The 27,667-nt window shown below is 41.0% G+C and overlaps 1 protein-coding gene and 1 pseudogene across 2 annotated transcripts in view; one reads left to right on the top strand and one right to left on the bottom strand.

Moving 5' to 3' along the window:
* The window catches only part of PHF20 (PHD finger protein 20), a 145,213-nt gene that overhangs the window by 76,949 nt on the left and 40,597 nt on the right, over window positions 1-27,667 (bottom strand). Inside the window, exons 3-6 of one of the 2 annotated variants that reach the window (XM_040638250.1) lie at window positions 14,079-14,250; window positions 12,311-12,395; window positions 4,299-4,378; window positions 14-401 (exon numbers count right to left, since the gene is read on the bottom strand). In XM_040638250.1, the coding sequence (XP_040494184.1) occupies window positions 14-401; window positions 4,299-4,378; window positions 12,311-12,395; window positions 14,079-14,250 (725 nt within the window). Of the gene's footprint in view, window positions 1-13; window positions 402-4,298; window positions 4,379-12,310; window positions 12,396-14,078; window positions 14,251-27,667 lie in introns of those variants that run through there. The other variant, XM_040638251.1, reaches the window with a different exon arrangement.
* On the top strand, window positions 2,095-2,444 carry LOC103669825 (annotated as a pseudogene).

Genomic DNA, 27,667 nt, shown 5'->3' with positions numbered 1-27,667 from the left:
TTGGGAAACTCACCAGTAGGAGCTATGGAAGGGGGCCTGCCTCGTTTTCTTTTTGGCTCCCTCAGGTTTTCTTGTGGACTCTTCACAATGTCATTTTCAGGTTTTTTATCCACTTGAGCATCTCCAGAATACTCTCTGTCATTTTCTGAAATGTTCTCCTTATCTTCCTTCTCGTTCTTGGGAAGGCTCTTCTCTGACACCTTCCCCTTTTCAGAAGAGATTAACTTTCCTTCTTTATCAGGCTGCTTGGGTCGCTTTTCTGTCTTTAAGGCTTTATCCTCTTTGTCTTTCTTCACATTGACAGTGGTTTTTCTTTGCTCTTTAAACTTCTCTCGTTTATCAGGTGATGATGGAAGACTTTTGTGATCTGTTTCTTTAGGCCTAGCATTACCCACAATATTCTAAAATGAGCAAAATAGCGATGAAACACACTTTGTGATTACTTGCAAATATAAAATCAGATGGTTTTTTGCAAACTTATGAAGACAACAAATTAAAACAGGACATATGTTATGTCACATAATGGAAAGAACCACTGAAAATATCCATCCATACTCTGAGGCTTGAGAACCAATCCTAAATTTAAAAAAAACAACAGTCATGTTCAATTCCTTCTGAGCCAGAGTGATCTCCCATATTTTGATTATTAGTAAGTCACTAGATAATTAAAGGGACAGACAAATACCCAGGAACTTCTGCAAAGCAATCTTTCTGACAGAGGTGTTCTAAGAAAATGCCTCCAAGCTACGTCCTTCTTATCCCAAGCATAACTACATAGACCCAGGGCCTTTCAAAGGCCTGGCTCAGTTTGCCAATGGATGCTGATGCCCTGTGTAGAGAAGAACACAAACTAATAACTGGAAGCTGAACAGGAAAGCTATAAAGATTGTCCAACCCAGAAGCAGGGTCTTTGCTTCCTCAGCTGGGTAAAGGCTGTGCCCAATCCAACAAAGGCACCTACTGTGCTCCTGAGCTATTAAGTTTTTGTCCACTAGACAGAAGTACTACTTCTTGGTTACTTTCCTCCTAAATAACTTTTAAAGAATTCATTCTAAAACTCCTGTGTCCTAGTAGGACACAGCTCTGAAAGCTTTGTAGTTTCTAAAACTACAATTAAGTTTGTGTATCTCTCTTCCAAGACCTCTAGAAAACAGCAGGAAGCACATATCATGTTCATATGGGATCCCCAGCACCTAGCACACATTAGGCACACAGATTTCTCCCTAAAGCTAGAAGGAGTGCCTTCACTCAGGAAGGTTTAATTTGTCCCACAGGGAAAAATAATAAACAAGGAGAATCCCTATGACTAGAGCCTAGAAGGAAATATTTTTTCAAGCCCCCCAAATTTTCTTGAAAGCAGGTTGAAAGTAAGCACTCCTCAGTAACTGCTGGCAGAACTATAAATTATAACCACTTTGGGGGGGGAGGAGGAGCACGTTACCAATTCGTGTCAAAAGAATTAAAAGTTTATACTTTTGAACTAGAATGAATTCTTGGAAATGAAACTAACAGAATAATCGAAATTGTATACTCAGATTTACAAATATCCTTATAAATGACCATTAGAAAATTGGTTACACACAGTACATTTATATACATATAATAGAACACTGAAGAGCCAGCAAAGCCATATTCTCATACACTATTAAGAACTTAAGAAAATGTTATTTTGTTAAAAGAGCAAGACATCCCCCTTTTTTTAGAACAAAAAGAGAGAGAGAGAGCAAAATATGGAACAGTAATATACTACATGACCCCAATTTTAAAAATACAAATATTTAACAAAAAACACAGAAGGATATATCCCAATATGTTAAGAGCAATTCTATTTAGATGACTGAATTATATCATTTGTACTTCCTTTGTGCTTTCCTACAGTGTCCAAATTTTCTACAGTTTATGTATCGTTTTTGTAACTTCAAAAAAATTAGTATTCCTAATATATAAATTATCGAAACATTCAGAGTAGTATGATCACACAGGAAAAAACCTCAATCTATTCCAATAATATATGAAAAAAGCTTTAAAAATTGTCTGTGACAGATATTTTTAAGAAGTTAAGCTTTGGAGGAGCATGACCATCCATCCACTGTCATGGCCAGGCCAGCAGCTGCTTTCCATCACTTGGGCACCTTGTCCAGAGCTGGGGCCTTAGACTTGGCCTCCTACGGGACGCAGGGCACCCAATTTCCAGATGCCTATGGGAAGGAGCTCTTTGACAAGGCCAACAAATATCACTTCTTACACAGCCTGGCCCTATTACAGGTGCCCCGTTGTAGAAAGCCCCTCAGGGCCGGGTTACTACTAGCCTCTGGAACCAGCTTATTCTTCACTATCTTTTACTACCAGGCCCAGGTTGAGTGGAGACCAGGCTGAGTGTTCAGACTTTGGCTCCTGTGGGAGGGAGCCTGCTAATCTTGAGCTGGCTTGCCTTGACTCTTTGAGCTTCCTTGTATTTAATTTCTGGGTACTTTTTTAAGAGCTGGAGCAGGGAGAGGATTAAAATAGAAAGGCAAATTAAAAAAATAATTTAAAAAAAAAGAAGTTGAGCTTTGTATGTTGCCATTATGGAACCCTAGATCCTCAGGGCTGAAGAGACCTGAGAAGTCGTTTATCCAAATACAACGCTCTCTTGGGGAAAAAAACAAACACAAGCAGGAACTGTGGGCCTATACCTGACCACCCGCCAGGTCTGAGATGAGGTGAGACACTCAGGGATAGCTGGGAATTGGGAACTGAAGCACCCACAAATCCACACTGGGTAAGGTGCTCATCTCCAAACCAAAGCACCACAAGCACTATCAATCAATTTATTCAGTACAACAGAGTAAACAGTTGAATGTTTGTCATCTGGAACCCTGGACTTCCATTTGGGGAGGTTCTAGATACAATGTGACAATTCTGAACAAGTTCTTATCTATACAGTCCTCCATCTGTATTAACTCATTCCACAGACTCAACAAAAAAATTGCCAAATTTAAGGCCAAAATAACATTTTATTTATTTTTTTAATTTTAAGTAAACTCAGGGGACCTGAGTGGCTCGGTCGATTGAGCATCCGCCTCTAGCTCAGGTCATGATCCCAGGGTCCTGGGATAAAGCCCCACGTCATGCTCCCTGCAGAGCAGGGAGCCCGCTTCTGAACCCTCTCCTCCCAGCTCCTGCTCTCTCTCCCTATCTCTGTCTCTCTCTCAAATAAATAATCTTTTAAATTTAAAAAAAAAATTTTTTTTAAGTAAACTCTACACTACATGTGGGGCTCAAACTCACAACCCTGTGATCCAGAGTCACATGCTCTACTGATTGAGCCAGCCAGGCACCCCACAAAATAACATTTTAGAGTACTGTAGTGACAGCTCCTTAGATGCCTAAGAGGCAAATGATCCCAGCGAAAACATCTTCAGGGCTAAAGCTTTATAACTGTTTCAATTTTCTTTTAAGGAAAACCAGAAAAAGGCAAAAAGCAAAAACATTCTTAAGGCTACCTTTAAAGATACCATGAAACATAATCCTCTGAAATTGCTAAATACATGTACAGAAGAATTTACTAAAATTTGTGATAAGTAGAGGCATTTGATAATAAGAAAAGACACAACAGGTTCCAGCATCATCAAATACTGTCACATGAACAACTACCCAAAAAGGTAACAAGTAACAATCAGAAGTTTTAAAATATCAATACCCAAATTTTGATCTTGCTTTCCCAACTATTTCATTAAGGCATAAACATGAAAAAGACTAAAGGGGAAAAAAAGTATGAAAAGAGTAGGCAACACTTCTAGATGGCCCATACTTCCAGTGTCAAAACTCCTGTCTCATGCTCAAGCGAGCACATGCATGTGGTGACTGCAACAAGAGGAAACAAAATTTTCAAACCAGGCATATCTAGCACAAGTGACTGCCAAATTCATGCCAAACTATAGTTCTGAAACCACCAAGTCATGGTCCTGAGCTGAAGGACAAAGTTAGATGAGGAGAAAATACACTATGGCTTCCTCAAGCCTTAGCAAGTTCCCTATGATGAGCTCTAGGGACAGGGCACAGGGAAAGAGAAAAAAAAAAAAAAAATAGCCCGACAGTTCTGAGAAAAAGATGAGGAAAACAGATAACAGGAAATGGCAGAGAGAGATAAATATTAACAATTTCTGAAAACTTGTGTATTGCTTTCTAGTGAAATTGTGTCAGGTGAAGGAAATACAGACTTTGCCATCATAAACAAATGTAACATCTTTATTTGAGAAACAGAACTACAATGTTAGCAGTATTCATACCACAAAGCACAAAACCACATTTCTCACCTGATCTTTGGAAAAAGCTTTGACATGAATATGTTTGACAGTCTGAACTACTCCATCATAAAATTTCACAGTGTAAGTACCTAAAATTCAAGAAGATATCATGATTTAACTTACAGTTTCATGAAAGCAACAAAACTTTTCAAAGCATAAACACAAGGGAGCTCCAACCACAATAATAAATGTATGAGAATTAAAATACTAAGAAACACACTCAGTCTTATTTATGTCCAAGGTAATAACTAGCATGCATGCCTTCATTTCTTAGTTAAGATTACATAGTAAGTTTTCTCTTTATACAGATCAAAATCCGTCTGCTTTTTGATGGAAAAAAAGAATTGCACTGAATTTAGGCCAAGAACAAACAGCAGTAAAACAATTAAGAATGTGAGGAAAAGGCAGTTTTATTTACTGCTTGGTGAATTATTAGGTTTCATCAAACTTTATTTTCTGGGCTTAAGGGTGGTAATATCTTTTAAACTTTAAAAGAAACATGTCTGCTTACTAAAGGTATCATATTTTTAGAGGTCCCATTAGTCTCATAATCCATATGAGTAACCTTCATGTTACAACATCTGAACAGACTTGGCCAAAACATTAACCAGTGCCTGCTACATTATCAGTTTTATTCCATTAGAAAAAGAAATCTAACAAAAATCATTCTGTAAGACCGAAGCTGAAAATCCAAATAATCTTCTTCCCAAATAAAGCACCAACTACAATACAAAAGTTCTCATTAGTTGCACTCAAACCAACTCTTTCAAGCTTCTGCATCTTAGAACCCACCTCTCCCCCCACCCTACCTTTTTTTTTTTCCCTTTTTATTTTTTGGTCCCAGGGATTAAAAAAAAAAAATCACAGTTAATCTTGTCAAGATTACCAGTGAACTACTGGTAACCATGTAATGGTTTACTGCTGGTAAACACCATCAGTCAGTTTTCAAGATCAGTTTCTCACCAAACAGGGAAGGTAAAAAAAATCCCTGGCAGTAAAAGAATGTAACAAGGAAGCCTGAGACCTTCTGGCTAGTTACCTCCTTCTCAAACATTCTCTCCCCTCCCCAACCCACCTCACCCTCCTCCACTCCACCTCTCCTGCAGTCCTAAATAGGGCCCTGTCAATGGCCAGCCACCTCTAATGAAAGCCTCACTCTGTAGTATTCAAAGTCCACTGCAATCTTAGCCCAATTATTTTCCAAACGTTGTTTCTCATTACCAACACAGAATACCCACCAACTCAAAGCGATGAGCTACTTGCCACCCAATGAAACTGCCTTGTGACATTTCCACCTCCACATCTTTATCAAAGTAGTTTCCTGCCTAGAACGCACTACTCATTGACCCTTAAGCACTCAGCTCAAATGACCACAATAGTTCTGTAAAAGCTTCCCAACTTCCTGGATAGAAAGATTTTTCCCTCCTCTGAACTTCTCAAAGACTCATTTTGGTACCTTGCCTGCAGGGCCTCAACTTAGTCTATCTTCATATAGAAGGCAGATCCCAAATCAAAGGCAGGCTCTCCAAGGCCAGGGACCACATCTCACACCAGTTTCTCTCTCACACAGCATCTGGTTCACTATAGACTAGGGCTTCTCGAAGTATGGTGCCCAGACCAGCAGCATCAACAACTCCTGGGAACTTTTAGAAATGTAAGTTACCAGCACCACGCCCAATATACTGAATCAAAAACTCAGAGTGCAACACAAAAATAAATGAGTGTTTTAACAAGTGTTTCAGGTGATTTTGGTGTACTGCCACAGACAATTAATAATTACCTACTGAACTTTACTCCTGGTAATTACAAAATAAAGTTGATTATCTGTCACAAGTGTCACCAACACAGAACAAAGTGGCTAGCAAACTAGATAGAAGGATATATGGTTATGCTTAGTTGGCTAAAACAAGCAGTAAGATGTCAGGCTATGATAAAGGATTCTACATAAGGCAGCTCATCAATGACTAATGAGTTCTTACAACAAAGGCCTGGGCTCCTGTCTCTATTTGGCAAGCAAAGAAGCAATGATAAGCAATGCTATGGAACTCTAAACACACCCTTTACAAGCAACCATGACATGGTTCTGGCCAGCCTGGGGATGGGGGTATTAAGAACCTAACTCTCATGAAATCTTAAATATCAAGTGTGCCAACAAGAAACCCAAGCCTATACCTCTTCAACTTCCTTACCAAGAAAGAAAGTCAGCATCAATTACATCAAGATGAAAACTGTTCATTTCTATAGACATTTCAAACATCCAGAAGGACATTTTCAGCTATTTGAGGTCAATTTTGATGCTTACTCCTGATGGCAGGCTCAAAATGGAGGCCTCAAATGAAGGGATGTACCCTGAGTTCCAAAAAGAGCTAAAACAGAGCTAAGCAGAGCTGGGATTAGAACCTAAGCCTCTCTGCTGACCTCTGACCAATTCTTCTTCCACCATTCCAAACTGCCTATTCCTCAAGTCCCTCAGCCTAAAGTCTAAACCACAGACACAGTGGCATCAATCGCCATTCTGAAATGACCCACTCTATGGTAAAAGGTACTCAGGAATCACTGTCCTGAGACAGTAATATCCTGGCCCTGACCCTTTTTACTTCCAAATAACTATAAGGGATCATCTCAAAACATTCTCCCTTGATCATGTACACAGCCTAACTTGGGCTTCAATAAATCAGAAGGAAAAAAACAACACATCCAATGGACAATGGTGGCCTAGGCTCACTTCTGGAAAGAGGCCCCAAATTTACTTCAATGGTTCTTGTACAACTAAAAGAATGTCTTCCTGGGGCACCTGGGTGGCTCAGCTGGTTAAGCACCTGCCTTAGGCTCAGGTCATGATCCTGGAGTCTGCTTCTCCCTCTCCCTCTGCCCCTGGCCCAGCTCGTGTGTGTGTGTGTGTGTGTGTGTGTGTGTGTGTGTGTGTGTGTCAAATAAATAAATACAATTTTTTTAAAAAATAAAAAATAAAAATAAATGTCTTCCCGTGGAATCCTCCTGTGGGTGGCTGACAATAGAGCTTTCCCATGACCATAGATAACATCTAACAAATAACATGTAAATGACACAAAAATAAGTGCATCCTTAACACAAAGGCCCCCTGCCTCAGGCTCCCTTAAGAAGCCCCTGTACTTACACATGCCAGGTGAAACAAAGCTTCCTGGTCTTGCCCCTCAGGGGGTTAAGAACTCAGCGTATCAGACAACCTTATAACAGTCAGTAGGTGCAAAAGGGAAACTAGAGATGCGAGGCAAGCTGATCTTCTGTAGGACCAAGGAAATAGGACGCACAGGTGACTCTGGATAGATATCTGCTGTTCTTGAGTTCTACCATAACTCTGACTCAAGGGCCCTTTCTCTATCCCACTCATCTCCAAGGGTCAAAGAATTCCAGAATGCCATGAATAGGAGACTCAAAGTTTTCAAATATGGATTCTCAAAGTCTTGAGGTTCCTGTACATGCGTCTCAGGGGGTGAGCAGAGGGATATGCACATGTTTGCAGGTATACCTTCTCCTCCCCATCTTTTCTTCTTAGCAATTTTACTAATGGGCTTAGGTTCTGTAGCCAACAACTTCTAAAAATGCTTTTCTGTTCTAATTCCTTCTTCTAATTCCTTCTGCTCAAATGAGCCCAGAGAACAGGTAGTGAACTGCCAATAATCATTGGCACGGACTGGGACCAGATCCTGACCCCCAATCGGGGCTCTCAAGACACCACCAGGCTCCAGAAAGTACTCACCATCTACACCCACCCTACCATCATATCAGGCATGTGTGCACGCACACCCAGTGAACACCTGCCACTGACAACTCCTGCCATTTTGGGAAAACTCTGCCCTAAGAGGCAGCCCGGTACTGTGGGAACTGCAGTTCAGGAACTTTGGACCCCACAGACCTGCATTCAGTTCACAGCTCTACGATTCATGTACGGGCTCTGTAACCTCAAGCAACTTCTGTGAGCTTAGTTCCTCATCTGTAAAATGATGGGGTTGATGGCAACAACCTTTCATGTTTGCGTGAATACTAAATGAGATCAGATATGGAAATTGCTTAGCAAAGGAACTGTTAACAAAGGAAGGGATCAATAAGTGATTCCAATTATTACCATCCATCAATCACTTTACAAGGGAAGCACCAACCCCTTCCCCACAAAGACAGTAAGAGCCACGCTAGCACCTGCGTGTGTGGGCCTATATCTTCCTTTTATCTCTGTGCAAAGCTGTTCAGTCCCAACATCCCCACATTTCAAATGTAGGATCAGTTACAGCATGAAGGAGACAAAAAATAGTAACTACTTCAACAAGAAACTCTAGAAATGAGACCATTTCCATAGAATCTCCTGTTATAAATGCAGACTTCAGGCACTGGCCCAAAGATTAAACTGAGGGAACAGGGGACACGTGATTTAAGAATATGAATAATTTTAAGGAAGAGGGATCTGATTCGCCTGTTCACTCAAGTTAAAGAACCACAGATCAACAGGAAGGAACAATTCCTCATTTTGTTGAAAATGCAAACCTACTTTCAGTTTCCCCCAGAGAATGCCTTGCAGAGCAGCAGGGTCCATGACTAGGGACACAAAGCCCTGACACACAAGTAGCCCTGCCATCCCCAGTGTAACAAAGGGAAGTTGAGCAGCCCCAGCAAAGAGCTGAGGTCAACTCACCAGAGATGGCTTCCGAACAAAGATTCCCTGGAAGCAGAATCCCATCCTTTACTCCAACACAGATGGAGGGACTAACAAGGCTAACCACGTGTGGCTGCGTTCACATGAAATGATGCTTACCTGCTACTGCCAAAGAATTATTCCAGGTGAAAAGAGCTAAATAACATTGCACTGCCCTCCCCAGTTTCCAAGTGCTTAATTACTCCCTTAAGAAATTCTAAAGTTGCCATTTAGTTGTGTTTCAATGATGCCAGATTCCCAGTGCCAGCAGTCTCAACGCTCAGCCTCGGGAAAACCACCAAGGAGGTTAAGAGTGGCAGGAAAATGAGGGCAAGCCTTCCAAAGATTAATCTATAGGGTATGACTTCACTATATGCCCAGCTACTCCTAGTAGCACCAACAAGACAGAATGACTTTTACAGGAAATAAAGGGGGTACCTTGCCAGCAGAGCTTCTCCTCACAGTGCCATTAGGCTGCAGTGGTCCCTGCTACAGATAAAACTGAGGCAGAGCAGAAAATACCAGAGAAAGAGTGGAAAAAAGAGCCCAGCACTGTCTCTCCCCATCCTGCGATTACTGAAATCATACTGAACTAGAAACTGTCCAACAGATCCCATGTAACTGAAAGGCAGCAAGAGTCATCATCTCTCCCCAAAATCAGACACAGATCTGAGCTCTCACAAAGGATAGCTTTCCTTCACAATTCACAATGTGGCAATAATACCAGCCTCCAATTCCACTAACTTTTAGGATTTCCCCTCCCCCATCCCCTTCTTCTCCTTTGCCTTCCAATTAGTCTCAAGACCAGTAAGGACTTCAGACCCAAGAACTCTGGGGAAAACTGGTTCTGGCAGAAATCTCCACTCATATTCAATGTCCTTCGATTAACTAAAATTCACTGGACAGAATTCAGAGCTTACAGGACCAATATTATTAGGGTGACAAATGACCGTTTTAGGGACAATCATTATCTGAACTCTTTCTCCCATGGTTTTAGCTCATGGAGGAAATAAACTGAAAATATTTTTTAAAACAACTTCCAAAGCTCTGGTTGCCCCAGTTTAAAAGACATTTAAAAATCTTAACTATGGCCAACAATTTGGCCAATGACTTTTAGTCCTTAAATTATTATTCCAAAAAAATTCCAGACCCATCCACATACAAAACCAACCAACCAACCAGTAATTGCAGACAGGGGTGCCCGCCCCCTCTCCTTATGATTTATCTGCACTGTTCTGTTCCTGTACCCCCTCCTCCTGGTGGCCACATACTTCACACTACTTTGAACTAGTTTTTGTTTGTTTCCCTTTAAATCCATGATGCCCAGCTCTGGGCTCTGAAGATTTTAGATGCAAACAGTAGGTTCCTAAGCCTCTACAGGTCCCACCAAGACACCACTCGACCCCTCTGCAAGACTGCTCCCAGGGTTCCCCAAACCCTTCTTCCACAATCTGGCTTTTCTTCTTTGCCACTTCCTCATCCAACCCCCCTGGCCTCCTTTCTATCTTCCATAACTCTGGGACATCACTGGATCAAAAGAGAAATGTTGCTTCCTTTCTACAACCTCCTTTATCTACAGAATTACCATGGTACTACTCACAACTTTTACTTTATCTAAGGGCCAGCCATTTCCCCAAGGGAGCACAACTCCAATGGATATTATTCAGGAGGAAAATATAATTGATTAGCATAAATCAACCTAACAGACATGCAAGAACACATCTATGTACATATAGAACACCTATATTTCATATCATATGATTTAAATCCAGTGAGAGCAGAAAACGTTGTTCACCTTGAAAATAAGACTCTAAAAAAGTAAACCATGTCAATTACCAAAAGGCAGTTTAATACATGTAAGCTTTCCTTTAAAATACGTTTTTAGGCTAAAGTGATACATATGAAAAGTAATAACAGGGGATTTTATTTCAAACACAAAATTATAAAAGAAATTTAGGGAAACAAGGACTATCCAAAAAGACTTAAATCAACCATGAGCTGGAGTATCACTAACTGCTTAAACATCTTTAAAAATACAACCTTGCTTTGGAAGCCTGAGGCAAGAGGATTGTGCATTCAGGATAACCTTTATCTTAGCAGAGTTAACCCATACTGGCCTAACAGCTGGGGGTGGAGGTAGAGTGAATGTAGCAAAAGAGAAACAAAGTTCTGCCATATGCAAACATATGTTCATTTTTTACCATTTCAACCCATTCTCAGACAAGGCTTGGTCAGCCCCAGGTCCAGCATTCAACAGAGTGCTGAATGAATACTGGAATAACTTCACTGTATTCAGTCAATCTGGCCCTAGAGTCACCACTAACAGCGGTACTAAAATGCCTGACTAGCTTAAACATTCACTGAAGAGATCATGAACATACCACAAACATCCTGACAGAAAATGCACAGCAGTAAAAGGTATCGCTCGGACCCAGAGTCTATTCTCTCATTGTGAGGATGCTGACCATGCATATTACCTTCTTGACCCTCCTTTTGCCTTTGTACTAGCAAAATGAGCCTCTTTAGATCATGCTGCCAGTCTTGATACCGCACGGGTTCTAAACTGGCTAAGGCGTCCCAACTCAGTGTTCTAAATCCCAGGGCCCCAATTTCACCTAGCGGCTTTGATATTACAGACCACCCTCAATCATGTTGCATCCAAAAAGCATTTTTTTTAAGTAGGCTGAACACCCGATGTGACCCCAAGATCAACAGTCACATGCTCTACTGACTGAGTCAGCCAGGCACCCCTCACAAAGCATATTTTTAAGAAATGTTTATTAATGTCCACTTCATTTCTAGGCTATTCACAAATAATTAAAAGGAATATTGAGGCTTATTTCATCAATTATATTAGGAACTCCTGGACAAAAACCTGCACACTTACCAGCAGAGTAAAGGATGAACCATAACTATTTTATGGGAAACTATTACTAAAATTTAGGAGGCAAAAATCAAATTCCTTGGGGCGCCTGGGTGGCACAGCGGTTAAGCATCTGCCTTCGGCTCAGGGCGTGATCCCGGCATTACGGGATCGAGCCCCACGTCAGGCTCCTCCACTATGAGCCTGCTTCTTCCTCTCCCACTCCCCCTGCTTGTGTTCCCTCTCTCGCTGGCTGTCTCTATCTCTGTCGAATAAATAAATAAATAAATCTTAAAAAAAAAAAAAATCAAATTCCTCTTTTTAACCCAGCTTTATCTCCATTTATAATTTCTTCCTAATTTCTGACATAGTGATTAACTTGGAGAGGATTCCTAGGCAATAAATATATACTGAAAATACACTATCGGACTCTAATATTACAAACTCCCCCCCAAGTCATGAATAAAAACAATAACAACTCAAACACCTTACCATCCTTGTTAACAGCAGTGACTTTGGCTGGGTAGAAACGACAATCAGACCAGCAAGCAAGGACCTGTTCGTTTATCTGAAATTCCTAAAAAGCATTAAAACAGAACAGAACAAAACAAAACAAAAAGATCTGTTACCAATCCAATTTCATAGGATGCACACAGTATCAGATTTCATGAGAGAAGCTGACTGACAACAGTGGGAAGGGGAGATGGCTACCGGGATGGAAGAAGATGTTTCTGCTGTTCAACACTGGGAGGCAAACCAAAAGGGCTGGACGGACACAAGACTCTTCTATCCTGGAGGTCTGGGCAGGCATAGCAAAGCACTGATCATAGTCCCCACCCTGTCCTTGAGCCCAGGACCACTAGGAACACACCCAGCATACAAGTTGGAAGGAGGGAACCTACCGCAGCCCAAGGGAACCAGCATTCATGCCACCTAATACCACCCACATTTTTAAAGGGTCTTCTGCCAAAGGAAGCACACATTCACCTATAATATTTCAAACTATTTTCCCAGCACACAGTTTACATTGATACAGTTTGCAGAATGAATACTGAGCAATCAAACTGGACAACAGTAAACAATTCTTTTTTGTTGTTGTTGTTAAGATTTGTATTTATTTGACAGAGAGAGAAAGCACACAAGCAAGAGGAGAGGCAGAGGGAGAAGGAGAAAGAGAAGCAGGCTCCCCGATGGGCAGGGAGCCAGACATGGGATTCAATCCCAGGACCCTGGGATCATAACCTGAGCTCAAGGCAGACACTTAACCGACTGAGCCACCCAGGCAACTCAACAGTAAACAATTCTGAATGGGGGTGGGGATGGGGGAGGAACGACACACACAGACAGCAAGAGTTCAAGTTTCCTGGCCAGGGTTAAAATGAAAAACAGAATCTGGGGCTGAGTCAGATCCAAAGGCAGCAGGATTTCTACAGATTTCTCAATGCCTGTTTAAAAAAACTCAAAACTAATACTTCATTTTTCATTCTGAAATCAGTAAGTGCTCCAGGCATAACGATGAAATTTAGAAAAAGGAATACAGTCCAATTCCATGATATTCAAGAGCTTTTTTTTTTAAGGTAGGCTCCAGACCCAACATGGGGCTCGAACTCACAACCCCAAGATCAAGAGTCACATGCTCTACCAACTAAGCCTCCCAGGCACCCCTCAAGAGTTTATAAAAGGGGGTGCCTGGGTGGCTCAGTCGGTTAAGTGTCTGCCTTCGACTAGAGTCATGGTCTCAGCATCCTGGGATCCAGCCCCACATTGGGCTCCTTGCTCAGCAGGGAGTCTGCTTCACATTTTCCCTCCTCCCCCCACCCACCTGCGCACGTGCACATGCTCACTCACTCTCGCTCTCTCAAATAATAAATAAAACCTTAAAAAAAAAAGTTTATAAAAGACCGTGATATGAGGCTCCACATGGAATGATTGCTTAATAAATGGTCAGACAACAAATAAGTTTAATAAATGATCTGAAGGGATATAGGGGTATAAAAGAAAGAGATAAGGTCCCCACCATTCATCCTTAATGCTTTTCAACCAAGTTAGTTTATGAGCTGTCACGTCAATCATATCATACACACAGATGACAACTGAGATTCTTCAAGAGCCCCATGCACCATGGAGATCTCAGGGTTGCAACTACAGGCCTAAATAAGGATTGGTTCCCCAGCGGCTACTGACTTTCACACCGAACATCAAAGGCTGGAACATAAAGTACCCAATGGCTTACCCAGCTCATTATAGATTTGATACTCACAGAAGATCCTTCATCTTCATGTAAGCCCTCTTTCCTCAGCTGTATTTTCTCTAAAGGGCGTAAATAAGGACTGTCCCAGCAGAACCACTCATCATAACGATGGTTCCAACGCTTGAAATGGATGAGTACTTTTCCTTCTTCGTAGTCAATGTCTTCTATGTGAGCTGGATACCTGAGTCAGAAAAAAAAGTTAAATGCCTTTAATACCTGCCCAAAATATCCAAAATAGTACCCTTTCAAACCTCTTCCCAAAGGACTAGGTTATCAAAGTATTAAATAAAGCCTACCATTTAGAGACTGTGATTGTGTCAAATTGCAAATTATGGAGGCTCACAGACTTGGGGCTCAAATCCCAACCTGGACATTACTTAGTTTATGTATTACTAAACTGACTTTTCAGAGCCTGAGTTCCGTCACATAGAGTAGAGGAAGGATACCCAGCATACTGGGTTACAATGCAAGTAAAACAAGATGACATACACACAAGAAGAGAGCACAAATGAGGCAGGAAGCAAACATTTAACAACTAGATTATATTTTACATAAGCCAATAAATTAGAATGACCATGCAACCCAGATTGTATTAGATAGCCCCAATTTAAGAATTGTATAATCCATATAGAATACCATGCAGCTGTTAAAAAAAAATAAATAACCAAAATGGTTCTATGTCATGATATCTCTCAAGATGAACTATTAAATGAAAACAGCAAGGTACAGAACATTGTGTATGGTAAGCTATTGTTTATTTTTTTAAAAGATGAAAAAGTAGGGGTGCCTCGGTGGCTCACTCAATTAAGCATCTGACTTCGGCTCAGGTCATGATCTCAGGGTCCGCTTTGAGCTCCCCACCCAGTGGGGAGTCTGCTTCTCCCTCTCCCTCTGCTCCCCCCTCATGCTCTGTCTCTCTCTCAAACAAATAAAATCTTAAAAAAAAAAAAAAAAGATAAAAAAGGGGTGCCTGGGTGGCTCAGTTGGTTAGGCGTCTGCCTTCGGCTAGGGTCATGATCCCAGGGTCCTGTGATGGAGCCCCACGTCAGGCTCCCTGCTCAGAGGCGAGCCTGCTTTTCCCTCTCCCTCTGCCTGCTGCTCCCTCATCTGTGCTCTCTCTAATAACAAAATTTTTAAAAAACAAAAAAAAAAGATGAAAAAGTATATTTATACATGCTTAAATATGCATAAATTATCTTACACAAGAATCTAACAAGGGTTACTTATTGAAGTACGTACGGTCAACAGTTCAACAGTTCACTCTCCTTCTAGACTGAGAGTCGGTAAAACAAACAACTACATTTCCCTGACTCCCCAACAATTGGCAATCAAGGTCATGAAGACCTGTGGGTTTAGAGGCAACTGTAGTGGCCCAACCCAGTGCTCCAGTGCAAGGCCTCTCAAACTTTCATGTAATGCAACTCATCAGAGGATCTTGTTAAAATGCAGATTCTGATTCAGCAGGTGGAGCTAGGGCCTTAGAGCTTTAAACAGCTCCCTGGTGATACTGATATACTGGTCTGCATTAGCAAGGATCTAATGTCTAGTTACTGGCTTACTAAGTAGTATCATGCAAGTGTTGCGGGTGGCAGTGGCACTGGCAGTAGTGAATTCCTGACCTCCAGAACACAGCTCCAGCGGTCCTCCAAATTGATACTTAAGGGCAGCAACCTGAGTCCCACTCCTCCAACGCTTCTAACAATTTTGTAAATACCCAATTTCTTGTGTTAAATCCTTTTGGTACTTAAAACCTAACTGACACAGTAGGGGAACTGGGTATGTGCGGGAGGGAAGGAGCGAAAGTGACAGGGAGACTTTTTGTAGTGTACCTTTTAATGCTCTTTATTTTTCAACCATATTATTGTGTTGCTCATTCCAAAAATAAATAAATGGTTAAAAATGAAGAAAAATAAATACTGTTTGCAATTGTTCTCTTAAATACACTTGTATTAATCAGATTGCTATTCTAGATTGAGAAAGTTCAGATTCTATCTATATTTTCTCTCTATAACTTGGATTTGTACCATTTCCAGCCTTTCTTAAATCAATCACCTAGTACCCCGCCAACCTAATAAATATATGCTACCTAAATAAACAGGCCTGCTTCCTTGTGTCTGTACACTATGTGCTCTTCAATCCTACACTAGTAACCTCTAAGGCAGTTTGCTTGCCATTTAACCTATCACAGTAGGTTGCAGATACTGAGCATACAATAAATGTTGAGCAAAGGAATCTTGCTTTCCCTATTCTTCCCAAAGGTCAGGTGTCCTGTCAATTCTTCAATCCCAAAGCTCTTAGACTCTAGCTACCCATTCCAATTTGAGTCACTCTCCAAGTTCAGGCCCCCATCACTTTGTATGGTTATTTCTCCAACAGGATTGACAGGGTAAGCTTTTCAAAATTCTGAATGGTACTATACATACATTAAGCGCCCAAAAAATGTTAACGGAAGGAATAAACAGCTTTGAAACTAGTGTCTCTACTTCAATACAATTGACATACAGCTGCTACAAACATAAGATATCCTGACAGCAGGCTAATTGTACGATCTGACAAACTGTGAAGTACAATTGCAGGAGACAAAAGGATTCCCTAAACCTATTCCTCTCTATAAAACAGGGTCAGTTGGTGGCACATTGAACTCTTGATCTTGGGGTTGTGAGTTTGAGCCCCACATTGGGTGTAGAGGTCACTTAAAAATAAAATCTTTAAAAAAAAAAAGAAGAACATGGATATTTCAATTACATTCCTCTTGCCGGGATGCGTGGGCTCAGTCAGTTAAGTGGTTAAGCATCTGCCTTCAGCTCAGGTCATGACTGGGATTGAGTCCTGCGTGGACTCCCTGCTGGGCAGGGAATCTGCTTCTCCCTCTCCCTCTGCGCCTCCATCTTCCCCCCTTCCCGTGCACTCTCTCCCTCTCAAATACATAAAATCAATATATTATACATATATATATACACATATATATATATACACACGTGTGTGTATATATATATATGTGTATATATATATTCCTCTTGCCCTCTCATTTGTTCAGTCTACCAGAAACTAGCAAGCCGCCCCCTAAAATAACAAACTCTGACCTAACACACTCCTATTCAAAAGCCCTTTCTTGAATGATTTACTATATCTAGCAATAGTTTTCAAACACAAGTCTTTGGACCAACACATGGAATTAATTTTTCACAGAACTGAATTTATTTAATTTGCGGAACTTTTCTTTATATTAAATCACATTCCTTCTAAATTTCTGGTGCGTATTTTTTAAATTAAAACAGTGGTAACTGTCTGTTTTTAATACTCTTACTAATATTATGGAGCCATTAAAAAGATTAAGTCAGCTCTCTATGTACCGATTTTAAAAGGTCTCTAATAAAAGTGGAAAAAAACCCAACAACTAAAGATGCAAAATGGTACTGAATACACTACCATTTATTTGGGGGAGGGGAGAGAGGCAATACATTCATACCTGTTTATAAATGCGTGGGCTATCTCTGGAAGGATGATCAAGCAACCCGGTTTGCCTCTTGGGAGGGGAACTGGATAGTTAAGGAACTGGAGAGGAAGTATGAGACTTATTTTATTCAATGTATATCTTTTTGTATGTTTTGAATGTTGTACCATGAGTATGTATTAACTATAAAAAATATATAATTAGATATTTATTTTAAATATCCTTATTTGGCAAAATAAAAAGTTGGCAACCTCAGGACAAACCCCAAATTATTTTGAATTTGCCCTAGTCAGTATCTTCTAAAAGTCTGGTAAGTCCAAATTCACAGAATCAACTCTAAATTCCTAGGTTAGCAACTCCAATGCATATACTCAAGAGTCTGAAGAAGGACCTCTAGGCCCTTGGCTAGCCTAAAGCCCTTCTCTGCTCAAGTAACTTCACAGGGCACAGGCATCCTACTGTCTGCAGACTACACAAACCTCTCCAGAAGGGTCAACAGTAACCAAGAGGTAAGCAAGATTTCCTAAGGAGAAGGCAGTTTTCCCTACTTTCCTAAAGTGCAAGGCCCTCATGGAGGATGGGGAAACCCAACTGCATTTCAGAGAAGAGGGCAGATCAAAATTGCTAGTTGCCTTGGAAAACAGCTCAGCTTTATCAGTCAACGGAACTTTATTAAGTGACTTTGATCTGCTCAGTCAATTCCAGGTCTTGAAAGGGATTATAAGACCTATGTGTTCTGGCTCCTGCCCTTGAGGAGAATCAAACATGTGAACCAATTAAGTTTTAAAACTATTAGGTGAAACCATATAAAACCACTGATAACTACTTTTTACCTACAAAAATAATCATTTTATCTGGTGAAACATTAATATCTGGACAACCATTAGGGGTACTGGAGAAGATGCCACAAGGTTAACAAAAAAGGTGTTGTGAATGGAATCTGTTTAGACAGAAAAAGGGAGAAAGAATTTCCAACTTCAACATGTACCCAACAGCCTCCAATGAGACTCTAGTTTCCAAACTAACATTCCAGCTGGGAGTCACATTTCTAATGGAAATATTAGCCAGAAAGGAACAGATATCAAATACCAAACTGATTAACAAAAGTAAGCTCTATCGAGGGAAAGAGGTACTGGAAATGGCCAAGAGATTTTGCCTGTAGTTTGAATTTTTCTTTCTTTTACTTTTTTTTTTTTTTTTAAGATTTTACTTTTTTATTTCTTGAGAGAGAGAGTGAGTGCAAGCGGGAAGGAGTAGAGGGAGAGGGACAAGCAGACTCCACTCTGATCATGGAGCCGGACTTGGGTCTAGATCCCACAACCCGGAGATCAGAACCCAAGCCGAAACCAAGAGTCAGACACCTAACTGACTGAACCACCCAGGCGCCCCTATAGTTTCAATTTTTACAACAATTTATTCACATAAAACTTGTGTAAGGAAAAGTAAATACTTTTTTTAAAAAAGTGGGCTCCACGCCCAGTACTGCAAGGCCTGAACTCACAACCCAGAGATGGAGAACCGAGCTGAGATTAAGAGTCAGACATTCAACCAACTGAGCCACCCAGGTCCCCCCAAAATAAATACTTATAAATTGAAAGTTCTGAGAAGTATGTAATGAGCAGACTTTCAACCAACAGCTTCATGGTTTCGGGATTTTTTATGCTGCTTGGCACTTCCACAAAACAGAATAATATGCAGCTATATACAAAAGAGAGAGAGAAAAGAGCGCCTGAGTGGCTCAGTTCGTTGAGCAACCGACTCTTGGTTTCAGGTCATCATCTCAGGGTTGTGAGATGGAGCTCCACATCAGGCTCCATGTTCAGCACAGAATCTGCTTAAGACTCCCTCTGCCCTTTTGCCCCTCTCTCTAAAATAAGTAAATCTTTTAAAAAGAGAGAGAGAGAACAAACTTGGTGAATTGATATAGAAAGATTTCCAAGACATGTTAAGTTTAAAAAAGGCAAGCTACAGAATAGTTCATATCTTATGATACCTTCCTTGTTACAAAAAAGGGAAATAAGAATATGTATTTGTTTTTGTTTGTATTTAAATGAACACTAGTAGGATGGATAGAAACTAATAAAACTGGTTACCTATAGAGGACAGAGCAGGTATAGGATAAAGAAATGGAAGCAATCATTCTCACTGTAGACCTTGTTACACTGTTTTGATTTTTGAACCTATTCAAATTCTAGCCAATGGATTACCAATTAATTCCCTTGCATTTCCCAGGTGGACTATCATATCATATTCAAATTATGGCTATACTATCTCACTTTCAATACTGATACCTACCATTTATTTTTCTTTTTTTATCACACTGATTAGTGCTTCTAAGATGATGTTGAAAATTAGCAGATAGCTGGCATCCTTATCTTTAATGAAAACGTCTCCAATATTTCATCAAGTCTGAAGTTTGTCAAATCTTCTAATCAATGCCTTTAATATGAAGTTTTCCTCCACACCTACTTACCAAGGATTCATCAGGAATAAATTGTGAGACTTTTCAGACTTAGACTTTGTCAAGATGAATATACAGCTTTTCTCTTTTATTCTATAAATATGATAAAATAGCAGATTTCCTAAGTTTAAGTTACCATTACCCTGCTAAAATACGTCATATTTGGATGTGTGTGTCATTCATTTAATAAGTGTCTATTTGGTGTTCTAGTATTTTACTGACAAGTTTTGTGTCTCTTTTATAAGTAGGATTTGTCCAAATTTCCTCATATTATGTCCTTCCTGCCCAGTTTTAGTATTAGGCTATACTAACCTCATAGAAAGTACTAAAAAGCTTGACTTCATTTTCTATTAACTGCCTACTCTGAGATCTTTCCAAGAAAATTCTTTTGTCTTTTCCATCACTTCTATGGTTACTAATCTGGTCATGTTTTCTACCTCTTCTTGAATTAATTTTGCCTAAATAAGGGAGTATGAAATGATTATCAGATACAATTTAAGTGTTCAATAGTTTTCCTTTGAAGAAAAGAGCTCAAGACTCAATAAAAACATTTCAAATTCAACTCACAAACAGGATTTTTTTAATAGATTTTATTTATTTGTCAGCGGGGGGGGGGGGACAGCACATAGCAGGGGGAGCGACAGGCAGAGGGAAAAGCAGGCTCCCTGCTAAGCAAGGAGCCTGATGCAGGACTCGATCCCAGGACCCTGGGAGGCGCTTAACCGACTGAGACACACAGGTGTCCCACAAACAGGATTTTTAAATGGCAAATACAAACACCAGATGCTAAGCACTTCATAGGGCAAAAACTACTCCCTATTGATTCTATTACTCAACAAACATTCCTAAATTTATATTCTTTTTTTTTTTTAAGACTTATTTACTTATTTGAGAGAGAGAGATTGCATTGGGAGGGGCAGGGGGAGAGGGAGAAAGAAACTCAAGCAGACCCCACGCTGGGTGTGGAGCCAACACAAGGCTTGATCGCACAACCCTGAGATCACAACCTGAGCTGAAAGCAAGAGTCAGATGCTCAACTGACTGAGCCACCCAGGTGCCCCATAAATTTATATTGTGAGACAAATGGCTAGGTCCTGGAGTTACAAAATAGATGACCAAACATCAGGCATTCTAGAGTAGCAAGGGCCCAAAGAGAAGTATGGTGGGTTCCTTGGAATTCGCCATCCATCTCTACAAAAAGACCAAGAACATTCTTGATCTCTGGAAGGAAAAGAGTAAAGGAGTATCAGGCCTAGAATTATCGGGCCTTACCTATACCCCATAACCAGAACCAGATAGAAGAGACAATATTTCCTATGACATACCTGGGCTAGAGACCAAGTTTCTGCATGCTCTCCTCTACCCCCTTTCGAAAGCACTTAAGTGGACACTATTTTTTTTTTAATCTTTTGTAAAGATTTTTTTTTTATGTAATCTTTGCCCCCAAAGTAGGCCTCGAACTCATGACCCTGAAATCAAGAGTTGCATACCCCACCAACAGTCAGCCAGGTGCCCCGGGCCCTTCTCTCTCTCTCTCTTTTTTTTTTTAAGATTTTACTTATTTATTTGAGACAGAGCGAGTGAGTGTGGGCAAGTGGGGGGCGACGGGGGAGGGGGTAACAGAGGGGGAGGGAAAAGGAAAAGCAGACTCTGCACTGAGTGCGGAGCGTGACAAGGAGCTCAATCCCAGGACCCTGAGATCATGACCTGAGCCAAAATCAAGAGTCGGCGGTTTAACTGTTTAACTGACTGAGCTACCTAGGGGCCCCTACACCCTTCTCTTTTAAAGTACATTTCATACCACTCGACTCCTAGTCTCTTCCTTCATTTACTCAAAACTACTTTTGCTCACCTCCCTCAGAGGCAGCAAATGAATGGAAGTCTGCTTCAAACTTCTTCATCAGGTACTAGAGGGTTAGGAAAACGGCTTTAAAGAAGAAGACTTAGCACTTGGGCTGAACCTTGAAAGATGAAGAGAGGTGTTTGCCAAATGTGTGAATTTCCTTCAGAGTGTTCTGCATGTAGAATGCATAAGCATTCAATAAATGTTCATCAAATGATGAACATCATTTTTTTTAAGATTTTTATTTTTAAGCAATCTCCACACCCAACACAAGGCTCAAACTCACAACCCTGAGATCAGAGTCACATGCTCCACCAACTGAGCCCCCCAGGTGCCTTTCTTTTTTTTTTTAAGATTTTGTTTATTTATTTATTTAAAAGAGAGGGAGTGAGAACGTGCACAAGGATGCACACAAGTGGGGAGGGGCGGAGAGGGGGATAGAGAGAATCCCAAGCAGACTCCACAGAGCATGGAGCCTGACACAGGGCTCAATCCCACAGCCCTGAAACCATGACCCAAGCTGAAATCAAGAGTCAGATTCTCAACCGGCTGAGCCACCAAGGCGCCCCCAAATGTACTTTTTAAAAAGATTTGATGGGATGCCTAGGTGGCGCAGTCTGTTAAGTGTCTACCTTTGGCTAAGGTCATGATCCTGGGATCATGTCCTGGGATCAAGTCCTGCATCACGCTCCTTGCTCAGCTGGGAGCCTGCTTCTTCCTCTCCCTCCCACTCCACCTGCTTGTGCTCTCTCTCTTTTTCTCTGACAAACAAATAAAATCTTTTTTTTTAATTTTTTTAAAAAGATTTGATTATGAATACCTAGAGCCACAAAAACAGCAATAGGAATATACACACAAATCAAGGTGAATCATCAAAATAAACCAATGATATCCATGTTGCAGATGTCAAAAAGACAAAAAGATCCCCATACAAGAATTGTCAAATTAGGGGTGCCTGAGTGGCTCAATCAGTTGAGTGTTCAACTCTTGGTTTTGGCTCAAGTCATGATCTCAGGGTCATGAGATCGAACCCCATGTCAGACTCTGCACTCAGCAAGAAGTCTGCTTGAAATTCTCTCCCTCTCCCTCTGCCCTTCCTCCGGATGGTGCATGCATGCTCTTGCTCTCTCTCAAATAAATAAATCTTTAAATAAAAAAAAAAGAATTGTCAAAATGGAGGGAACTGACCACAGCACCTAGACAAAATTAGTTACAAAACAGCTTTCTTCCAAAGGCCAAAAAGCATTGAAAACTCATATTTTTCCAAAATTCAAAACTGGCAAGGACAGATAACCTAAACTTCATAGTAAATTAGGTTATTATGGTGATCTTATTTTAAGCAAGGAGTGTAACTGTCCACTAAGCCAACAAGAAAGAAAGAAAGAAAGAAAGAAAGAAAGAAAGAAAGAAAGAGGAAGGAAGGAAAGAGAGAAAGAGAAAGAGAGAAAGAGAGAAAGAGAGAGAAAGAGAGAGAAAGAGAGAGAAAGAGAGAAAGAGAGAAAGAGAGAAAGAGAGAAAGAGAGAAAGAGAGAAAGAAAGAAAGAAAGAAAGAAAGAAAGAAAGAAAGAAAGAAAGAAAGAAAGAAAGGGAGAAAATCATCAATTCAACAGACATTTTCTGAATCCTACTCTGGAACAGGAAGTGTGCCAGGGTTTGGAAATACAGGGCCAAATCTATGAAGATGTGTGATCGCAGCAGCTGGCAGAGGAAGACAGACTCTATGTTGTAAGACACACTGGGCCTTTCATTTCCTCAGACTTATCACATACCTTCCCATACCCAGTCTGCTCCTTTTATACTTGAAACATCTCTCCCTGCCCACTCTTCCCAGGCAACAGCCTTACCCTTCTGCAGCCTCAGAATCCCTGACTACAATATCTCAAGTAGCCCCCATCTCCTTCCAGTCTATGTCAGCTTCCCACTTGATTCCTTCATAGTACTTACCCCAGTCTATAATTATTTCCTTTGTTCCTCCATTTACTTATTTATGTTTATGGTCTGCTTCCTTAAGACACTACAGAAACCTCTAACAGTATCTGTCTTATAGTCACTGCAGAATCCTCAGGGGAATAAACGTGTGTCTATACGCCCAAGTAATGATAATAAAGTATCAAGGTGCAACAACAGAAGACTACTTAAGGTAGAGTAGGGTACAGAGGACCAAAAGATCAGTTCTAGGGCCAAGAGCGAATAAAGAGGCTGAGGAAGAAGTGGGGGGAGAAGGGGCTCAAGACAATGCTAGTGAAGAAGAGACACTTGATTTTAATTCTGAAAGATGAAGAGGCATTTTCCAGGTGATCAAGGAGACAGGCTGGAGAGTGTTTCTCAGAGAGGTCGCAATATGAGTAAATCAGCATAGGTACAGAGGAAGGGAAGCACAAAAGAGGACAAAGTAGTGCAGAAAACTGAAGGTGAGAAAGGAAACAGTAATTCCACGCAGAATGCTGTACAGGAACCTTACAGATTCCATACCTGTAGTATGGATGGGCAGTTGGGCCCTAAATGACTATTTCCCAACAGCATTCCCAATGGCAGTCCATGGACCACTAGGTGTTGGTGAACAGAGTCAGCAGTCCATAGGGCTCCATGAAAAATGTTTTACGTGCTTTTCCATAATATGGGCCATCTTTATCACAGCAAACATAGTATCATTTTGTTCCAATGCTACTAAAAGTGGGATCCATAGATAGTATACAGGTTGGAGGTGCCAGTCCTCACATTTTTGAGTTTGAGAAACATTGCTCTAAACTACCAGATAAGCCAACCTACCCAACGTCTTCGCCAAGGAAAAGAGAGGACTGTGGGAGAGTGAAGCTCACACCAAATGAGAGAGAATAATGCCATTTACATGTCCAGAAAGGCAGAGAAAAGTCTAGATCTAACACAGGGAGACAATATTGGCTTGCCCACAGTAAATGACTTCAAATCTGCTCAGTCTTGGCTGCTCAGTCTTGGCTGCTTATGAGTAAAATTAAGCTTCCCGACCCCACACACTGTGCACATGCTTAAATTAGAGCAGCTAGACAGTGCTTGGCAGGAATCTGTTTGGTCCCCCCACACATACCAGAAATACAAACTGAAGAAACATTACAGAGGGAAAAAAAGGAGGACCAGAAAGGATAAATTTCCCTCTGATTTCCCACTCCAACTGGTCAGTGCTCACTTACAGGGCTATTAATAACCAATGTGTACCACTGACTGTGGGGGTTAGAACTCCCATTACATAAGGATCTCACTGGATCTTTACCACAATCTCAGGAGCACTTAGGCAGTTGTCATTACCACTGCACCCATTTTACATTTGCAGAAACAGAGAGGTTCAAAAGAGTGACTAGGAAAAGGTGTAAGCAAGATCAGTATCCAGATTTTCTGACTAAACCCAGTGAGGAGCCTTCTGCTCTTGATTTGACTTCACATATAAATATCCTTGTAGTGACACAGGTCCATAAAGGTGTCTCTCGTCTTGACCACCTAATAGTCTACCTGATGGCTAGCCCAAAATCTACCTAAATTTTCCCCAGGGGCTGGGCATTCAGGCTGCTTCCACATTCTTACTTTATATAAAAATAGCCTTTCTGTAAATATACACGCATTTACTTCAAGAATCAGAGTGCGCCTCTATTCTTGGCTCAGTGCACGCACCAGAAGCAAAAGTTCTACACACAAAAGTAACATTCTAAGCCATCCCCAGCCTTTGCTGGAGAGAGGATGGAAATGGAAGTTGTATTTAGTGAAAAACAAAAGGCTAACTATTAAGCTGCAGAAAATCTGTGCTGTTCTTTCCCTACCCCTTCACCACCTCCACCTCCATTAGTCAATATCTGACACTTCTAACTCCAGAAATGTCTTGAATTCATCTCTCCTCTCCATTCAAATCATTTCTCACCAGCAACAATTAAATAGTCAGTACATCCAGGCAACCTATGCCCCTCTATCAGTACTGGCAAAGGGCCTGACACAGAGACACTCAGTAAATATTTGGTGACTGAATGAACACCACCACTTTTCTGTTCCTAAGAGGGATCTATGTCTCTCTCTCTCCTAATTAACTTCTCCCTGTTTAGCCCAACCTCCCAGCACTCCTGATGTGTTCCCTCTCCAGATTGTGGGAATACATCATATTCCTTGAGCCCTGAATACTTATGCTTACACTGTTCCTTCTGCCTGCCCTCACCCTCACTTCCATCCTGGAAATCTCGTCCTTTGAGCTCACTTCCTTCCAATTCCCTGGCCCCTGTCTCCCTCCATCATACTTGCCTGGATAAACCCCAACCCTAGGTAAATCGGATTCTCCACATTCTCCAGCCAGGCAGCTAATTATGGCTAGATAATGCACTCAACGTGCTGATGCGTCTCACTTGAAATGCATGACCACAAATAATGCTTTCCTTGGGGATGGAGCAGGCTGTGTGACTGAGTGTGGGAACATGTCTATATCTTGATCTGGGTGGAGGTCACACACACACGTATCCATGTTAAAAAGTTCATCAAGCTATACACTTGAGATCTGTGTACTCTAATATAAATTATACCTCAATAAAAAGTTTTTTAAGAATTTAAAAAAAGAGAGGGGCACCTGGGTGGCTCAGTCAGTTAAGCATCTGCCTTCGGCTCAGGTCATGATCCCAAGGTCCTGGCTCCCTGCTCAGCCGAGAGACCGCTTCTCCCCCTGCCCTTCCCCTTGCTCCTGTTGTCTCTCAAATAAATAAATAAATTCTTTTAAAAAAAATTTTTAAAGAGCAGCATAATCTTTGCTCTCTATATTCAATGTCTTACAACTGTAAACTACCATGAAAATTATTATCAAGAAAGTTTTTTAAAAATTCAGGGTGGGGGGGGGACCCTGGGTAGCTCAGTCAGTTGAGCGTCTGACTCTTAGCTCAGCTCAGGTCTCAATCTCAGAGTTGAAAGTTCAAGTCCCGTACTATTTAAAAAAATAGTAATAATTCAGGGTCAAAGGGAAGAATAAAATTAAAAACAAATAAAAAATAAAAATAAAAGAAAGGAGAAAGGAAGAAAAAAATTTTTTAATTAAAATAAAAATCCAGGGCCTACCACTGGCTGTTGAGTGGAAAAGAGCCTGATGAGGAAAGGAAGCTTAGTCCAGAAGGATATAGGAGACTAGTTAGGTGGCTAGTGCTAGCCAGGGTCCAGAAGATCCATGATAGAAGCTTTAGGCCAGAGGGGGAGGGTGGAGGTGGCAGCCAGTGTGAGAGTCAGGATAGATTCTGCATGCGGATCAGACAATTAGCTGATGGAATAAGTGATGGGGTGGAAAAGAGGAACTAAGGAGACTCCAAGGGGGCTCTACAGGTTCTAGCCTTTTGAGTTCTGTGACACTTCATTGTTCAAAAAAAAAAAAAATACATCCTACCATTGTAATAAAAAATATATATATATTGGGGCGCCTGGGTGGCTCAGTCGTTAAGCGTCTGCCTTCAGCTCAGGGCGTGATCCCGGGGTCCTGGGATCAAGCCCCACATCGGGCTCCTCCATTGGGAGCCTGCTTCTTCCTCTCCCACTCCCCCTGCCTGTGTTCCCCCTCTCGCTGGCTGTCTCTCTCTGTTAATAAATAAATAAAATCTTGGGGCGCCTGGGTGGCACAGCAGTTAAGCGTCTGCCTTCGGCTCAGGGCGTGATCCCAGCATTATGGGATCGAGCCCCACATCAGGCTCCTCTGCTATGAGCCTGCTTCTTCCTCTCCCACTCCCCCTGCTTGTGTTCCCTCTCTCGGTGGCTGTCTCTATCTCTATCGAATAAATAAATAAAATCTTTAAAAAAAATAAATAAATAAAAATAAATAAATAAATAAAATCTTAAATATATATATATATATATAT

The sequence above is a fragment of the Ursus maritimus genome, unplaced genomic scaffold, assembly GCF_017311325.1.
Source record: "Ursus maritimus isolate PB19 unplaced genomic scaffold, ASM1731132v1 scaffold_22, whole genome shotgun sequence".
In the NCBI taxonomy this organism is placed as follows: domain Eukaryota; kingdom Metazoa; phylum Chordata; class Mammalia; order Carnivora; family Ursidae; genus Ursus; species Ursus maritimus.
This window is presented reverse-complemented; position numbering and strand designations above follow the sequence as displayed.